This window comes from Phocoena phocoena, chromosome 20 (genome assembly GCF_963924675.1).
Source record: "Phocoena phocoena chromosome 20, mPhoPho1.1, whole genome shotgun sequence".
Classification (NCBI taxonomy): domain Eukaryota; kingdom Metazoa; phylum Chordata; class Mammalia; order Artiodactyla; family Phocoenidae; genus Phocoena; species Phocoena phocoena.
The window spans coordinates 7,438,335-7,453,027 of NC_089238.1; the positions used below are offsets into that span (position 1 = coordinate 7,438,335).

General features: G+C 55.0%; 2 protein-coding genes across 2 annotated transcripts; one reads left to right on the plus strand and one right to left on the minus strand.

Moving 5' to 3' along the window:
- Positions 1-722: 722 nt before the first annotated feature.
- On the plus strand, positions 723-8,254 carry TULP2 (TUB like protein 2). Its single transcript, XM_065898814.1, has 13 exons — positions 723-949; positions 1,244-1,276; positions 1,731-1,782; positions 2,207-2,333; positions 3,013-3,150; positions 3,397-3,513; positions 4,250-4,371; positions 5,023-5,334; positions 6,469-6,581; positions 7,108-7,222; positions 7,308-7,406; positions 7,643-7,814; positions 8,099-8,254. The coding sequence occupies exons 2-13, from the start codon at positions 1,245-1,247 to the stop codon at positions 8,230-8,232; spliced, it is 1,533 nt and encodes a 510-aa protein (XP_065754886.1). The 5' UTR covers positions 723-949; position 1,244; the 3' UTR covers positions 8,233-8,254.
- A 1,634-nt stretch (positions 8,255-9,888) lies between these two features.
- On the minus strand, positions 9,889-11,962 carry PPP1R15A (protein phosphatase 1 regulatory subunit 15A). The gene is made up of 2 exons (XM_065899532.1): positions 10,598-11,962; positions 9,889-10,161 (listed from the first exon to the last, which is right to left on the minus strand). The coding sequence occupies exons 1-2, from the start codon at positions 11,960-11,962 to the stop codon at positions 9,889-9,891; spliced, it is 1,638 nt and encodes a 545-aa protein (XP_065755604.1).
- Positions 11,963-14,693: the final 2,731 nt, after the last annotated feature.

A 14,693-nucleotide genomic window follows, 5' to 3' on the forward strand; every position in this document is an offset into this window, starting at 1 on the left:
TCTTTTCCCAGGATCTGGAGGTACTGGTGTCCTCAGAGACTCAGTTTTCCAGCCCTCTGGTGTCCCGCTTCCCTTCTCCCCAGGACCCAAGAGTCCAGGACCCTCCAGCCCCTTACCTCTCCTTCACCGCAGAGGGCGTTTTCCTGGGCTAGGACCTCCGGTGTGTTCTCTGCGATTTCCCCCCTAGGCCACGCCCACTTTCCCCGCAGAGGATCCGCTCTCAGCAGCCTGATTGGTCCGCGATGGCTCCAGGTTTCGGGCCCCTGTCTAGCGGCCCCGCCCCTTGTCGAAGTCGCTGGCCTTTTCTCGAAAGCCGAGCCTCCTTTCTTGGAAGCCCTACCTTTTGACGCCACATACCCTGCTTTTTAGGCGAAAGAACGGAGACTTTGAAAGAGAACTACAACTCCCTGTTGGGCCAGGGGAAAATGAGTCAGCTTCCGCTGGCATCTTGGCCTCTTCGCCTCATGGGAGTTGTAGTTTTCCCATTTATTGTCTCTCCCAGAAGTGGCTGTAAATTACAGATCGGTAGTAGTTGGCACAGGTCACGTTATAAGTTTCTTGTATAAGAGAGAGGTGTAGAGCGAGCTTGCGATGCGGCCTCTGTCAGGTCCCTTTAAGGAACACCTGCATGCTCTTCCAATTCAGAACCCCTGGAGCAGGGTTGCCTGGCTACAGCAGAGGCCAGGGGTCATTGCTTTGTTGGAAGTGGAACGTGGGGAGCCAGGAGGGAGGGGATTAGGGTAGGTCCCAGTGGGAATCCCCCCTCTCTCTAAGCCCTTTTTTTCTCCCCTGCTTACTTCCCAGAGACCCAGAGATTATGTCACTGGTTCCCAAAGATAGGGTCAGGTATGTTTAGAAGTTGGCCAGAGAGGCAAGGAACTGAGGTGTGAATGTGAAAAGCCTCTCCAGGCACGAGAAGGGGAAAGGGAGTCTCCAGGATCCTAGGGAGGTGGGTGCTGGGGGTCTAGAATCACTGGGGATGGGGTGTTTGGGGTCCAGAGTCCTGAGTTCTCATGCCTGGGTGAAGGAGAGAGGTAGGTATTTGGGGAAGAGAGAGCTGGACTCCTGGGCTCCTGATAGTGACGAAAGCTGGAAACAGGCTGCTGGGTCCCTAGCAAGTGTTGGTGCTGGAATTCGGGCTGCCTGGGTCAGGGGAAAATGTAAAGCTTAAGATCAGGTGTTGAAGGGAAGAGTCCACTGGGATGTTGGGTCTGGGTCCTGACTCCTCATTTTGCTTCTCCAGGATGTCTCAGGAGAATGACACATGGAAGAAAGAGTGAGTGGGGGAAATGAGATGCGCAGGGGTGGAGATGGGGGTGCAAGGGAGAGCTCAAAGTCTGATTATGCCCACACCTACTCAGCTCTGGTCTCATAATGATGTTTGCAGGTTCAGCACCATTGGCCTTGCAGGAAGGGTCTGGGGGCTTGGATTTCTGGGTCCTACCTAAAGGGAGGGAGCTATAAATGAGGACTCCTGGGTCTGAAAGAGGAAGGGATGGGGGGTTTGAGTCCTGGGACAGGAGGGGCCTGGGATCTCTGACTCCTGGATTCTAGACAGGCCAGTGCTGTGAGAAAGAGCTTCAGAACTGGTGGAGCAGGCTCAGGGTCTGCCTCTTCTGTGTCCTCACAAACGTTCAGAACCCTAAGTTGGTCAGGGGGAAGAAGGGGAGGGGCTCTTGGGCAACCAGGGTGCCCTGCTTGCTGTCACTATGAACCTGCACCTCTCTCAGGGCCCTGGGGGATGAGCTTGGTGCCATGAGGCTGCAGAAGCTGGAACAGCAGGTACTGTGCTCAGGAATCCTGCCACCCCCGACTCTTCCATCTTCCATACCTCCCCAGGAGCCCCACCCCCAGTACTTGCTCTGGGACTCCTGGTCCTCTTTGGTTCTCTCGGAGCCTCAAGTTTTGCAATTGGGAAATGAGAAAATAGGAATTTGGGATCCTCAAGTAGCAAACCTTGGTGATGAGACTCCAAAATTTCTAAGGAACTAGGGTTCTGGAGAGCAGGACTCCTAGGTCCTGGGGGAGGAGGGGCCTGGGAGCCAGGACTCCTGGATCTAAGGAAGGAGTTGCTGAGGGACTGAAGGCCTGGAACTCTCCCACCGACGCAGGACGGCCCTTGCCCCAGGCCCCCTTTCACCCATGTCTTCTGGTCCGGTTCCAACACTCCCATTCCCGCCCATACACCCTTTTCCCGCTCGCGCAGCGGCGGTTGTTTGAGGTGAAGCAGAGACGGAAGCGCCAAGAACCCCTCATGGTTCAGGCCAATCCTGACGCTTCCCTGAGGCCCCGGCGACCGCGGCAGCGGGAGGAGCGCTTCTCGGGTGACAGCGGTGAGGAAAGGTTCCCAGGGTCGGGCAGGAGCACAGCCCTGGAGGGAGGGGTCTGTGGGAGTGCGGAGCCTAAAGGGCTTAGAGGGGAAGGGCCTGGCAGAGCCCTGGGGCGGGGACTTGTAGAGCACGAGAGCGGAGCCTGACAGAACCCTTGGGTGGAGCTCAGGAGAGCCTGAGTGCAGGGCCTGTGAGGGCCCAGGGGAAGGACCTGTGAGAGTTCGGGGGCGGGGTCAGGGAGAGCGCGGGTGCGGGGTGTGGTGCAACTAGAGGTGGGGCCCGAAAGAGTCCTGTGATTGGGCTTGTTAGAGCTCCGGGGCGGAGCCTGGGGGAGCTGGGGACCGCCCAGAAAGTGCTGGGGCGGGGCCTGGGAAAGCTCCGGGTTGCAGTTAGGCAGAAGAAACCTCACTGCTGAAGTAGGCGAAGCCCGAGGGCTGGGACTGGGTTATTTAGAGCCGAGGTACTGGAGAGCCCGCGTGGGATTGTTTACACGCGGAATCGAGACAATTTAGCGGTAGGGCTGTGCTTGTTTGAGTCTTGGGATGGAGTTAGGGTCCTGAGTGGGTCTTTGGGTAGTCAGTTAATCAGGGAAGATATCTCGGAGACCAGTGAGGAGGCGGATCTTCTCAGATGACCGGAATTTGTACATCGTGTTAATGGCCCTCGCCGTACCTTCTCCCAGGCCCAGGGAACCCTTTCCTTCAGGAGAACGTGCCAGAGACACATCTGCGCCCTGGTGCCCGCAGTGTCCTGAGCACCGTGAGCTGCGGTGGAGATGGCAGTGGCGAGCGTGGACCCCTGGTATCGCCGACAGAAGCAGGTAATCTCAAATCCTTGGGCCGCCTATACACTGGAACTCCACTCCCACTAGAACCCAGGAGTCTGGATCCTCAGTCCTTGCTCTCCAAAGGACCCCCAGGGGCCCCGTTTCCTTCACACCAAGGAGTCCAGGTCCTGAACCTTCTCCTTCTCCAACACGCAAGAATCTGAATCTCCAGCCCTCTCCTCCCCCAGTATTCAGAAATCCCAGTCTCCAGACCCGCCCCCCCCCCATCCTGATTACCAGGCAGTTCCGATCTCGAGTTGGAGGAAGTCTCCGTGGAGGATATTCCTGCCTCACCACCTCCTTATGAAGAGCCTCCGGGGACTCGGCGCAGGGGTTGGCCAGCCCGCCAACGACCTGGTAATTTCTGGGACATTGGGTGAAATCTGGCCCCCTGGTCCATGTGGCAAATCCTCCCCCTTTTTGGTAACAGCTTTGTCGAGATATATTTCACATACTATACAATTCACTCATTTAAAGTTTACAATTCCATGGTTTTCAGTATATTTACCAAGATGTGCAACAATTACCACAATGAATTCTAGAACATTATCATCACCCACAAAAGAAAGCCCTATACCTTTTATCAGTCAACCCCCCCCCCAATTTCTCCCAGACCTAAGTAACCACTAATCTAATTTCTGTCTCTTTAGATTTGCCTATTTTGGATATTTCTATATTCATATATAGAATAATACAGTATATAATCGTTTGTGATTGGCTTCTTTTGCTTAGCATGCTTTCAATGTTCATCTATGTTGTAGCATTATCAGTATTTCATTCCTTTTTATTTCTTAATATTCCACTGTGGTGACATTTCCTTTTATTCTCATGACATGACCAATGATTTCAATAACAGGACTCTGGGTTACCACTCCAAACTCCGCTCCCTCCTCCCGGATGCTGTCTCTGGGACAAGGGAAAGAGAGGACTCTAACTACTCCCTGTCCTTAGATCCAGAGAGCAGTCAAAGACAGTAGGGTTCGGAAACCCAGGGGTTCTGGCCTTCTCCAGCTAGCACTGATGACCTTGTCCCGAGCTCCTGGGACCCAGGTGTCCTGAGCTCAGTCTTCTTCGGGCTTCTTCCACCCTTTAGGGGGCAGTGCTGAGGACGAGAGCGAATCCCAGGATGTTGGAGATGAATACGAGGTGCCCAGTCCGAGACCAAACCCTGGAATGGTTGGTGACGGGGGCCATGGAGACTTAGCCTCCAACAAGGTGGGAGGTGGCACAGGCAATAAGGACATAGGAGGAAGAGAGCTAGTTTCGGACTCTAGGGGGGACGGGACTCTAAAATTCTGCAGCCCAGTCAAGGGCCCTTTTTACTGGTGAGTGGAACCTGTTATGTTTGGGCTAGCAGAGGCGCACCATTTATTGAGTCAATCTAGAGGATTTGAATTGATGTGAGCACATACATTAAAACCCAGCCCCTCGAAAGGCAGCGAGCTTTGGAAAGGGTGAGAAAGGGCCAACTGGCACTCACTTTGCTACTGATGAAAGTGAGATAGTTTCAGTTGAGTAGATCTGGGCGGTACTATATGTTATCTAGACCCAATGAACATTGGTATTAGAGGAATGGGCAATGCTTTCAAAGGGATTCTCCAATCGGTAGGTGGAATGGGTGTGGCTGCAGAGGGAGGCTAATGGTGCTGGCCAATCAACACTTGAAGAGGGCTTGGTGGGGTGGGCCCCTTGAATGTACTGGCCAATCAGAAAGTGGCTTAGATGCTTGACCAATAGACAGAAAACTTGGTCGAAAGAGGGCGTAACCCTGAGCTGGAATGGCCAATCGCTAGTTGGCAAGGCGTGGGGGGGGGGGGGAGGGCGGGTCTCGGCTGTCCCTCAACTTGAATTTGGCACGTGGGCTAGGGCGAAGACCTGCAAGAGAAGAAAGAGGAGTCGGAGTCTACAGTGAGGAACTCCCCATGGGCGACCGACGAAGAGGTGTCCGAGGCCCCGGAAGGCGCGGACGGCGCGGGCAACAGCGATGTGCGGAGCTCGCTCTGCTCGCCTCCCCGCGCCCCAGGCCCTCGGCTGGGCGAGGATATGGAAGCGTATGTGCTGCGGCCAGCGCTGCGCGGTCGCACGGTGCAGTGTCGCATCAGCCGCGACAAGCGCGGGGTAGACAAGGGCATGTTCCCTTTCTACTATCTCTACCTGGAGGCGGCCGACGGCCGAAAGGTGCGGTCTGGTAGCCTCGGAAGCAAGTCCCACCTCCCAAGGGCAAGTCCCGCCCCTTTCTGAGCGACAGCAAGACTTAGGCGAATCCAGGCCTTGTTCGTCATTGAACTAGGACTAGTCAGCTCCAGCGCCAAGTCCTGCCCTTCACAGCACTAGGATTCTTTCCTCTCAGAGCCCGATAGGCCCTCCCCATCCCATAATCCAGCCCTGTCCACTCTCGAGTTGGGCCCGCCTTTCTCAAGGCTAGGCCGCGCCCTTTCGGAAGGTCCCAAGCCCCACCTCTTACAGACCCTCGTGAGGTACTGGCCTCATCTTTTTCGATCCAAGTCTGGTCCCTCAGTGAGCCTTCTGTGTTATCAGGCCCCACCCAATCCTGGGACAGGCCCCGCCTCTCAGGAGTCAAGCCCCTTGCTTCGTGGATTTTCCACCCAAAGCCAAGCGACTCCCATCTCAGTCTGGCCATTCCTGTCTCAAGTGTGGCCGCTTCTCCTCAATTACTCATTCTCTCCCAGAAAGAGGCTTTTCCCCTACTCAGTGCCAGACCTGTTTTTTCCCCGATGAAACACGTACTGAAGTCCTGCTGCGATGTTCCAAGTGAGGCTCTTGCCTATTCTCCAAAGCCAGGTCCTGCCTGCCAGTCAGGTTCGCCTCTCCCTGGGCCCAGCCCCAACCCTGAACCCAATGGCCGAAGGAATAAGGGGCAGATATTAAGATGTGAAATGGGGCTTCCCTGGTGGCGCAGTGGTTGAGAGTCCGCCTGCCGATGCAGGGGACACGGGTTCGTGCCCCGGTCCGGGAAGATCCCGCGTGCCGCGCAGTGGCTAGGCCCGTGAGCCATGGCCGCTGAGCCTGTGCGTCCGGACCCTGTGCTCCGTAACGGGAGAAGCCACAACAGTGAGAAGCCCGCGTACCGCAAAAAAAAAAAAAAAAAAGATGTGAAATGAAGCTCCCCATTCAGGACCCAGCTGATGACTTCCTTCAGTGAGAACCGCATCTCCCAGCAAGCTTTGGGACGCTTATTGCTCCATTACCCTTTCCTCTGTCTTGGGGACCTGGTGTTTCCTTGTCTTTGGACCCCTCGCCCTAGCCAAATACCAGAAATCGACTCTAATGGGCTGTTTCTCACATCCACAGCACTTCCTTCTGGCTGGGCGCAAGAGAAAAAGGAGCAAAACCTCTAATTACCTCGTCTCCCTGGACCCCACAGACCTATCTCGGGATGGGGAAAATTTTGTGGGCAAAGTCAGGTGGGCAGAGTCCTGATGTGTGTGATAAACAGGTGGCAGAGGGCCGGGGGTTGGGGGGGGGGGCAAGGGGACAATTGAACTACATTTCCCAGCGGGCTGTAGAGTACAAGTTCCACCTGCCCTACAATTTTTTCTCTTGGGGACTGATGGGTTTGGTAGTTCTTCAAGTTGCAACTCCAGGGTGGTTGGGAATAGAACTGAAGGCTTTGGAGCAGAGGTTGGCATTTAAGACATTTGACTTCTTGAGAGACACGGGGCTGGCATTCCTAAGTTTCTGTAGGAGAAGAGGGCTGGGATATGTGAGTTCTTTTGTCTTGGAAGGGCGTTCCTAAAGGGCCAAGGCAGGAGGCTAAAATCATGGCTCACCAAAGAAAGAGAGGGGGGCTGGGACTAGGTACATGGAACATGGAACATGAGTCTTTTGTAGAGGATTGATCGGAAGAGTTCATGAGATGACATGGGAAAGCAGTTAATGTAAAATAGGAATAATTATTATTTTTATCTGACCACTTCCCTCCTGGAGCAGATCTAACGTCTTGGGCACCAAGTTCACCATCTTCGACAATGGGGTGAATCCAGAAAGGAAGAATTTTGTCCCAGAGACTGCTCGGATCAGGGAGGAGCTGGGGGCTGTGTGTTATGTGAGTGTCTGGGAGACGAGAGAGAGTGGAGCAGGACGGTGGGGAGGGAGAAAGAAGAAGGCCAAATGCAGCATACTACCCTCAGGAGACCAACATCTTGGGATTCCGAGGGCCCCGGAAAATGACTGTGATCATTCCAGGAATCGACGCCCAGAACCAGAGAATCAGTGTCCAGCCACAAAATGTGAGTGCGCCAAGGTTGAGTGTCCCTGGGTCAATGGGGAGGAAGGGCTGGGGGACCGGCCATAGGTCCTAAGGGGAGAGGGAGCCGATGGACTGCATAAGGTCATATATGAAGCCGGTAGGACTTTGTCAGACTTATGTTTCTCAGGAAGGAGAGCCTAGGGACTCAAAATTCTGCGTCTGGAGGAAAAAAGCTGGTTGGTAGTTGGTTAACCACGTCCCCACTTTACCCTCTAGGAACAGGAGTCGCTATTGAGTCGCCTCCAACGGGGGGCCAACCAGGGGCTGGTCCTGCTGCAAAATAAAGCCCCGTCGTGGAGCGACAAGAGCGGCGCCTACGTGCTCAATTTTCATGGTCGCGTCACTAGGACCTCGGTGAAGAACTTCCAGATCGTGCATCCGGATGACCGTGAGTTCCTAGGAACTGGTTTACCTGGGCGAGGGAGCAGGACAAGAACTACTTCTCCCATTAGCACTTGAGCGTTTTCCTAGGCAGGGCCGACTCCACGCTATTGCAAAGCCTATTGGGAAGTGTAGTTTACAAGGCCCTCTGCCATATAAACTGCACTTCCGGAGGATTCCGCGCATAGCGAGGGCGCCGCACAGCCTCTCGGGAGTCGTAGTTCTCGCGGCTCAGAGGCCCGCAGCAGGGATACGACACCCGCTCCCGTTAGTTCCTGACTTCCTTCTCAGCGGACTACCTGGTGCTCCAGTTCGGTCGCGTAGCCCCAGACACGTTCACCATGGACTTCCGTTTCCCACTTTGTCCGCTCCAAGCCTTCGCCATCTGCTTGTCCAGTTTCGATGGGAAGCTGGCATGTGAGTAGTTCAATGAAAATACTCTCATCAGCTTGTGTGCCTACTCATTTGGAGAAAGGGCCCCAGCGTGCCTTCTTTTGCACCAGTTTACTAATAACCAACACTTATTAGACGCCGCCTGAGTGCCCCGTCCTGTGCTTTAGGCAGTGGGCTGTTCGGCAGCACTTGCTCTCCTGAAATCACAGTCCGATCATGGGGGATGGGTCTTAAACAACAAAAAAATCAAAATGCTTGTCTGTTATGAATGAGGAAGGCACACAAGTTGGCTGGGTCAGAGCAAGATATCTCTTAAAAAAAAAAATTTCATCTACATCTGAAGAATCACAAGGAACTAGCTGAGCCAGAGGGGTCAGGGACGGGAACAGACAGTAGCCACAGCTCATACAGCGCTCTTAAAGTGGAAGGGGGCTTGGTCGGTTTGGGAATGAAAGGATAGTGTAGCAGGAGCCTGGGGAACCAATGGGGAGGGACAAGGTGTGAGGCTGGATAGGGTGCAGGATGTTTGGGCCACTCTTTTTTTTTCTTAATTAACTAATTTTATTTATTTATTAATTTTATTTTTTATTTTTGGCTGTGTTGGGTCTTCATTGCTGTGCGCCGGCTTTCTCTAGTTGTGGCGAGCAGGAGCTACTCTTCGTTGTGGTGCGTGGGCTTCTCATCCCAGTGGCTTCTCTTGTTGCGGAGCATGGGCTCTAGCCACATGGGCTTCAGTAGTTGCGGCACGCAGGCTCAGTAGTTGTGGCATGTAGGCTGCAGAGCGCAGGCTTAGTAGTTGTGGTGCACGGGCTTAGTTGCTCCGTGGCATGTGGGATCTTCCCAGACCAGGGCTCGAACCCGAACCCGTGTGCCCTGCATTGGCAGGCGGATTCTTAACCACTGAGTCACCAGGGAAGCCCCACCCCCACCCCGGCCACTTTTGTTTGAACTGCTGTGAAGAGTTCTAAGCTGGTGAGGTAAAAGTAGGATGGGTAATTGGAAGACATCCATGAGAGTAAGAATAAATACTAGCCAACACTTATGTTATTTGACAAACATTGTTTTAATTATGACTTCCTTTGGGGCCTTACAAACTCATAAGGTATGTGCAATTGTTAGCCGCATTTTACAGATAAGGAAACTGAGTCTATGGACACATGATTTATAAATGTGAAATCAGGCCCACTCATAAATATGAAAGCCTTGAGGAACTCACCACGTCTGCCAGTAGGAGGATGAGTCTTTGTATTCCAAGGACACACAGAAAACTGGAGCTTAACCCTTTTTTGGTGAGTCCAGTTCCCAGCTGCCTTGGGGAGATAACTGTCCGGGGTTTAATCAAATATAGGTGGAAGCCAAAGAAAAATGACAAAACCCACCAGTCCTTAGTTCAAAAGAAGCCTCGGAATGGGAAGAGGGATGATGGGAAATGTAATTTATGCTCTGTTGAGAGGCTCGCCTTTATGCTGTTCCCCCGCAACTGTTTTGGGGACCCAGGAGTAGTGGATGGTGTCAGTTCAGACACACACGGAGACGCTGCTCACTATGAAAAGCTTTATTCCTTATATAAATCAACACTTAAAAATAAATAGGTAATAACATGAAAACTACTTCACCTTAGCCACGCCTCCCACTGAGGTCCAGGCAAGGAGACACACAGGGAGGAGATGGAGAGGCCAGAATGTGGCTCAAAGGTGTGGTCTGCATGGGGACATGGGTAAGGTCGGGGTAGGGGCAGGTATGGTGGCCAGAGAAGTGGGAGGGTTCCCGAGGCGTGCCCAGGCCCTGGCCCGGGCGGCAGGGGTGAGGTAGGGACCCAGCTCCTCTTGGGCTTGGGCGATGCGTCGGGCAAAGCGGCTGCGATCCCGGGCGAACTGCTCCCAGGGGCCTCTGCGGGCGGCCTGGGCGGGTCCCGCCCAGACAGCCAGGAGATGGACGGAGACCTTCTCAGAGAAGCGCACCTGGAGATGGACCGTCACAGACATGGGGAGACACAGAGATACAGACACAATGTACAAACGGCCACAGGTTGGGGGGTGTGGGGAGAGGGAGGGAGACAGAGAGAGAGAACCAAACAAAAATTAGTTGCACAACGACGCTTGTTATCTGGATAGTCATTCACCCACCAGCGGCTCCTCCATCTGACTCCCTGAAGATGGAGGTAGTTCCCTGGGGTTGACATGAGTGCAGCTGCTCCTTCATCCCACAAGGGCCCAGCCTCTTGCAAAGGATTGCATTACAGTGAACACAGCCGTCCCAACGGAGCTCACACGCAACCCTCTGCAACACGGGGGACCCAGGAATCGGGGCCTCCAGCCCTTTGGCCCCCAGGCCCAGGAGTTCCAGCTCCCAGCCCTCTCCTCGCTAACCTCAAGAATCTGAGCCCTCAGCACCCACCTTTCTGGTCTTCAGGGGAGGCTCAGGGTCCCGATGCCTGGTGGGGGTTTCTGCAGACTTGAGGCGCATTTGCAGATGGAGGGGCAGCCGAGGAGGAGCCCAAGGAGGTGGGGCCTTCTCTCCAGGTAAATAGATGGCCACTCGGAAGGGGCAGGGCTCAGCTTCTCCCCACTCTGTGGCAGCTTCCCCTCCCTCTGTTTCCTCTCCAGGCTGATATATCCGGCCCCTGAAGAGGGCACTCTGGGTCTGAAAGGAGGGACTTGGTTCCAAGTCAGCTGCTTCTGATTCGTCGTCTTCATCCTCATTCTCACCCTCACACTCAGTTTCCTCCTCTGTGTCCTCTCCTGGTCGGTACACCCAGGCCCTCAGGAAGGCACTTGTGTGTGGGATGGAAGAGGAAGCCTCGGCTTCTCCTGAATCACTGTCCTCCTCCTCCTCTTCCTCCTCTGTGATCTCACTGGATTGGTGCTGCCAGGTCCTGAGCAGGGGGCTCTGGGCTGGAACTGCGGAGTGTGGCTCTGGGTCAGCTTCTCCTTTCTCAGGGTTTTTGGGCTTCTCCTCCTCAGGCTCCTCTCCTGAACAACACTCCCAGGCCCTGAGGTGGGAGCCTGCAGATGAGGGGCAAATGGAGGTCTTCGTGGCTGCTTTATTCTCTGTTCTTTCTTCCTCTGTGGCTCCATCCACGGGGCAGCACACCCAAGCTCTGGGCTTGGATCCCAGAGCTAAGGGAGAGGCAGATGTTCTAGGAGCTTCTTTATTTACAGCTTCTTCATCCTCCTCCTCTTCCTCCACCCCTGGACAACATTCCCAGTGTGATGGAGGAAAAGAGAACACGATCACTTCTTTATCTTCAGTAACCCCTTCTTCCTTAGATTCCTCCTCCCCAGGAAGGTCTTGCAGGGATGTTACCAGAAGGCTGGGGCACAGGGGAGCAGGCTGGCCATCCATAAATTCACTTCCCTGCTCTCTAGGGATACTGGTTGCTTCTTCCCTGCCATACACTTCGTCGTCATTATCTGAAAGTCCCCAGGCTTCAAGAAGAGAACACTTGGTTTCCAGGTCAGGGCAGGCCCCCCGGGATGCTTCTCCATCCTTCTCAGCTGCTCCACTGTCTCCAGTCTCCTCTTGAGGGTGCCTGCCCTTGGGGGCACAGTGAGTGGTCAGAGAAGCCTTAGCTTCTCCCTCCGGGACAGCTTCTCCCTGATCTGTTCCGGTTACTGCTTCCACCAACCAGGGCTCTGGAGATCTTGGGCCTCTCAGGTGGCTCCAGGCCCAGCTGAGAAGGCCCACCAGCGGGGACACGAGGTAGAAGGGGTGGGTATCCCTCCAGGGGGCAGGCTGATGGGGCACTTGGCCTGGGGCCATCTGTCTGGACTGGGAAAAAGGGAGAAAAAAAAGGAATCAAGTGGGGCTCCCCTGGTGGCGCAGTGGTTGAGAGTCCGCCTGCCGATGCAGGGGACACGGGTTCGTGCCCCGGTCCGGGAAGATCCCACATGCCGCGGAGCGGCTGGGCCCGTGAGCCATGGCCACTGAGCCTGTGAGCCATGGCCACTGAGCCTGCGCGTCCGGAGCCTGTGCTTCGCAACGGGAGAGGCCACAACAGTGAGAGGCCCGCGTACCGCAAAAAAAAAAAAAAGGAATCAAGTTTAGAAGCCATTTAGGGGATAGTATCAGAGGATGACCCTGAGTCATAGCAACGGAAACAGTAACACAAATAGCAAGAGCAAAGTCCCTGCCCCACATTCCTTTTTTTTTTTTTCCACATTCCTTTCTGATCCCAGCCACTCCCATCTCTGTCCCTTGTTTCGCCACCTCCTCTCTCAATACCCAAGAGTCTGGGTCTCAACAAGCCTCTAGCCCCATCTGCTCTCACCCATTAAGTCCTGGTCCCAAGAAGAGAGAACACAGGTCCTCTACTTGCTTCTCTTGGGGACATAGTCCTGGTCCCTGCTTCTCGCCCCCTCCTGAGGATTGACAAATCAGACCCCCATCACCCTCCTCCCTCGGAGACTCAAAAATTCCGATCCCCAGATGGTTCCTTCATTGGGGACCCAAGAGCCTGGCTCCCAGAACCCTCCTCCGTCTGGCTCAGGACTCCAAGTTCCCAATTCCTTCTGCTTCCGAAGTCCGAGCCCTAGGGTCCGTCCCACCCCTCCATACACAAGAGTTCAGGTTCCCAGGCCCTCCTTAGGACCCAGGAGTCCGGGCCCCGAACCCTCCTATTTCGGAACCCTGAAGTCCGAGCACCCTCCTCATAACTGACCCGCAGTCTGATCCCAGCCCCCAAACCCCTGGGGACCTAGGTGTTCCGACCCCCCAACTCACTGGCTCGGGACCGTGCGTCACCCTGGGGGCAGGAGGGCCGGCTGGGGCTGCCACAAGCGATCACAGGTTCGGACGCCTCGGGAGGCCAGCGCGTTCATCTCCCCCTCCGGCGTTGGGCTCAGGGACTCAAGTTGTCACCGGCTGCTACAAGTGCTGTCGCGACAAACGGGCGCGGGATCGTGCCGGGAGACGCAAAAAGACAAACAAGTGGGAAACTAAACGGGTTTGCGCTGACGCTACCCGCAGGGCTTTTATAGGCCAACGCTGCCGGACGTGCTAACGCCAAGAGGGGAGGCGGGGTTTCGAAACGTAAACGTGAGGATCTGAGCGGAAAACCAGGTTGGACTTCTCGCGGAGATTCCGGGCTTTGTGACGTCACGGCGGCGGCGGTGTTTCCAAGCGTGGCCACGCCCCAAGCAAGAGAGCTGTCACTCAAACGCGTGAACTGCTTAAGCAGTGAGGGAGCTCGCGTAACCCCTGTTGCAGACAGATGCCTCCCCCCTTATTTAACCAGCAGGCCCCAGTCTAGAGTCTCCCACTTTCCCATCCGGTCGGCTTCCTACCCGGTGTGGGAGAGTATTATTGTTTCCATTTCACAGATGGGGAAACTGAGGCTTGGGAATGAAATCACTTGCTCAAGGTGGTCACAGCAGAGTCTAGATTCATTGCAAAAAAGACAGAATGTGTAAGCCCCCTGAAGGCGGGCACCTTGCATTGCTCACTGCCTGGCACATAGTAGGTGCTCAACAAATATGTGGTGAGGGGATATGAAACCAAAAACTCGGACCCCTTCCCTGTCTCAGGCACAAGGTTCCACTCTTAGGTTTCACCTGCTTCAAATTTGTACAAAACCTCTGCTTACACAAACTGAAATTCTGGCTGGGGGGCACCAACGGAACCTCATGGGAGAGTGGGGTCTTCTGCCACAAATTCCAGGCCCAGGGACACAATCCCAGTCCCGCCGCACCACCCACCCCTGACCTGGTTCGTAATGTTTTCCCTCAAAATACACCCAGAACCCATGTCTCCCTCCTGAGGGGGTCAACCTCAGTCTAGAAGAGAATTTTCATCTGAATCTGAGGTAGAGATTGACACTGGCCATTTGACCATTCTCTCTCCAGCACCCAGGGATCGGGGGCCACTCCCTCCTCACTGGAGGTCCATCCACTTAAAGCCACACTTCCAGACCCCCAGCTCTATTCACAGCTCCGGAGTCCTGACTCCTAGCTCACACCTTCCCAGGTACCCTGGAGTCTCAGCCCCCACCCCTTCCAAGATCCTAGCCATCTCCTTTCGGGGAAGGGCGCGTGGTGCCCATGACTTAGGCCCCTGACTACCACCAGCCCACTGAGGCCCTGGAGTCCAGACCCAGCTCCTACTCTCCAAACATTTAGGAATCCCAGCTTCAGCCTCTATGGGACCCTGGCTCCCCAGGCTCCAGCCCAACAGGGACCTAGGAATCGGGGAGGGGTGTGTGTGTGGCCCCTCAGCATGGGGTCAGCTGAGCCAGAGGTCAGGCTGTGGTGGGGAGGCCAAGAGGGGCGGGGTCAGCCGGGATTGGGAGGGGAGGCAGTCGCGTGGGCGGCTGGCAGACGGAGGGAAGGACCCGCAGAGAGGAAAGAGAAACTGGGAGAGCGGGGAAGAGAGAAAGTCAGAAGGGAAACCTGAGCGAGGAGGAAACAGTAGACGTGGAGGGCCACGGAGAAAGAGAAAGAGATTGAGTGTACGGGAGAGAGAGAGACAAGGGGGAACAGAGAGGGAGAGAGCAAGA

Excerpts from the sequence above, each read along its gene's own strand:
- PPP1R15A (XM_065899532.1), bottom strand. The coding sequence starts at position 11,962 with ATGGCCCCAGGCCAAGTGCCCCATCAGCCTGCCCCCTGGAGGGATACC. Across the intron at positions 10,162-10,597 it reads CTCCCCTGAAGACCAGAAAG|GTGCGCTTCTCTGAGAAGGT; the intron begins GTGGGTGCTGAG and ends GTCCATCTCCAG.
- TULP2 (XM_065898814.1), top strand. The coding sequence starts at position 1,245 with ATGTCTCAGGAGAATGACACATGGAAGAAAGA. Across the intron at positions 1,783-2,206 it reads TGCAGAAGCTGGAACAGCAG|CGGCGGTTGTTTGAGGTGAA; the intron begins GTACTGTGCTCA and ends CCGCTCGCGCAG. Across the intron at positions 7,223-7,307 it reads AGCTGGGGGCTGTGTGTTAT|GAGACCAACATCTTGGGATT; the intron begins GTGAGTGTCTGG and ends TACTACCCTCAG.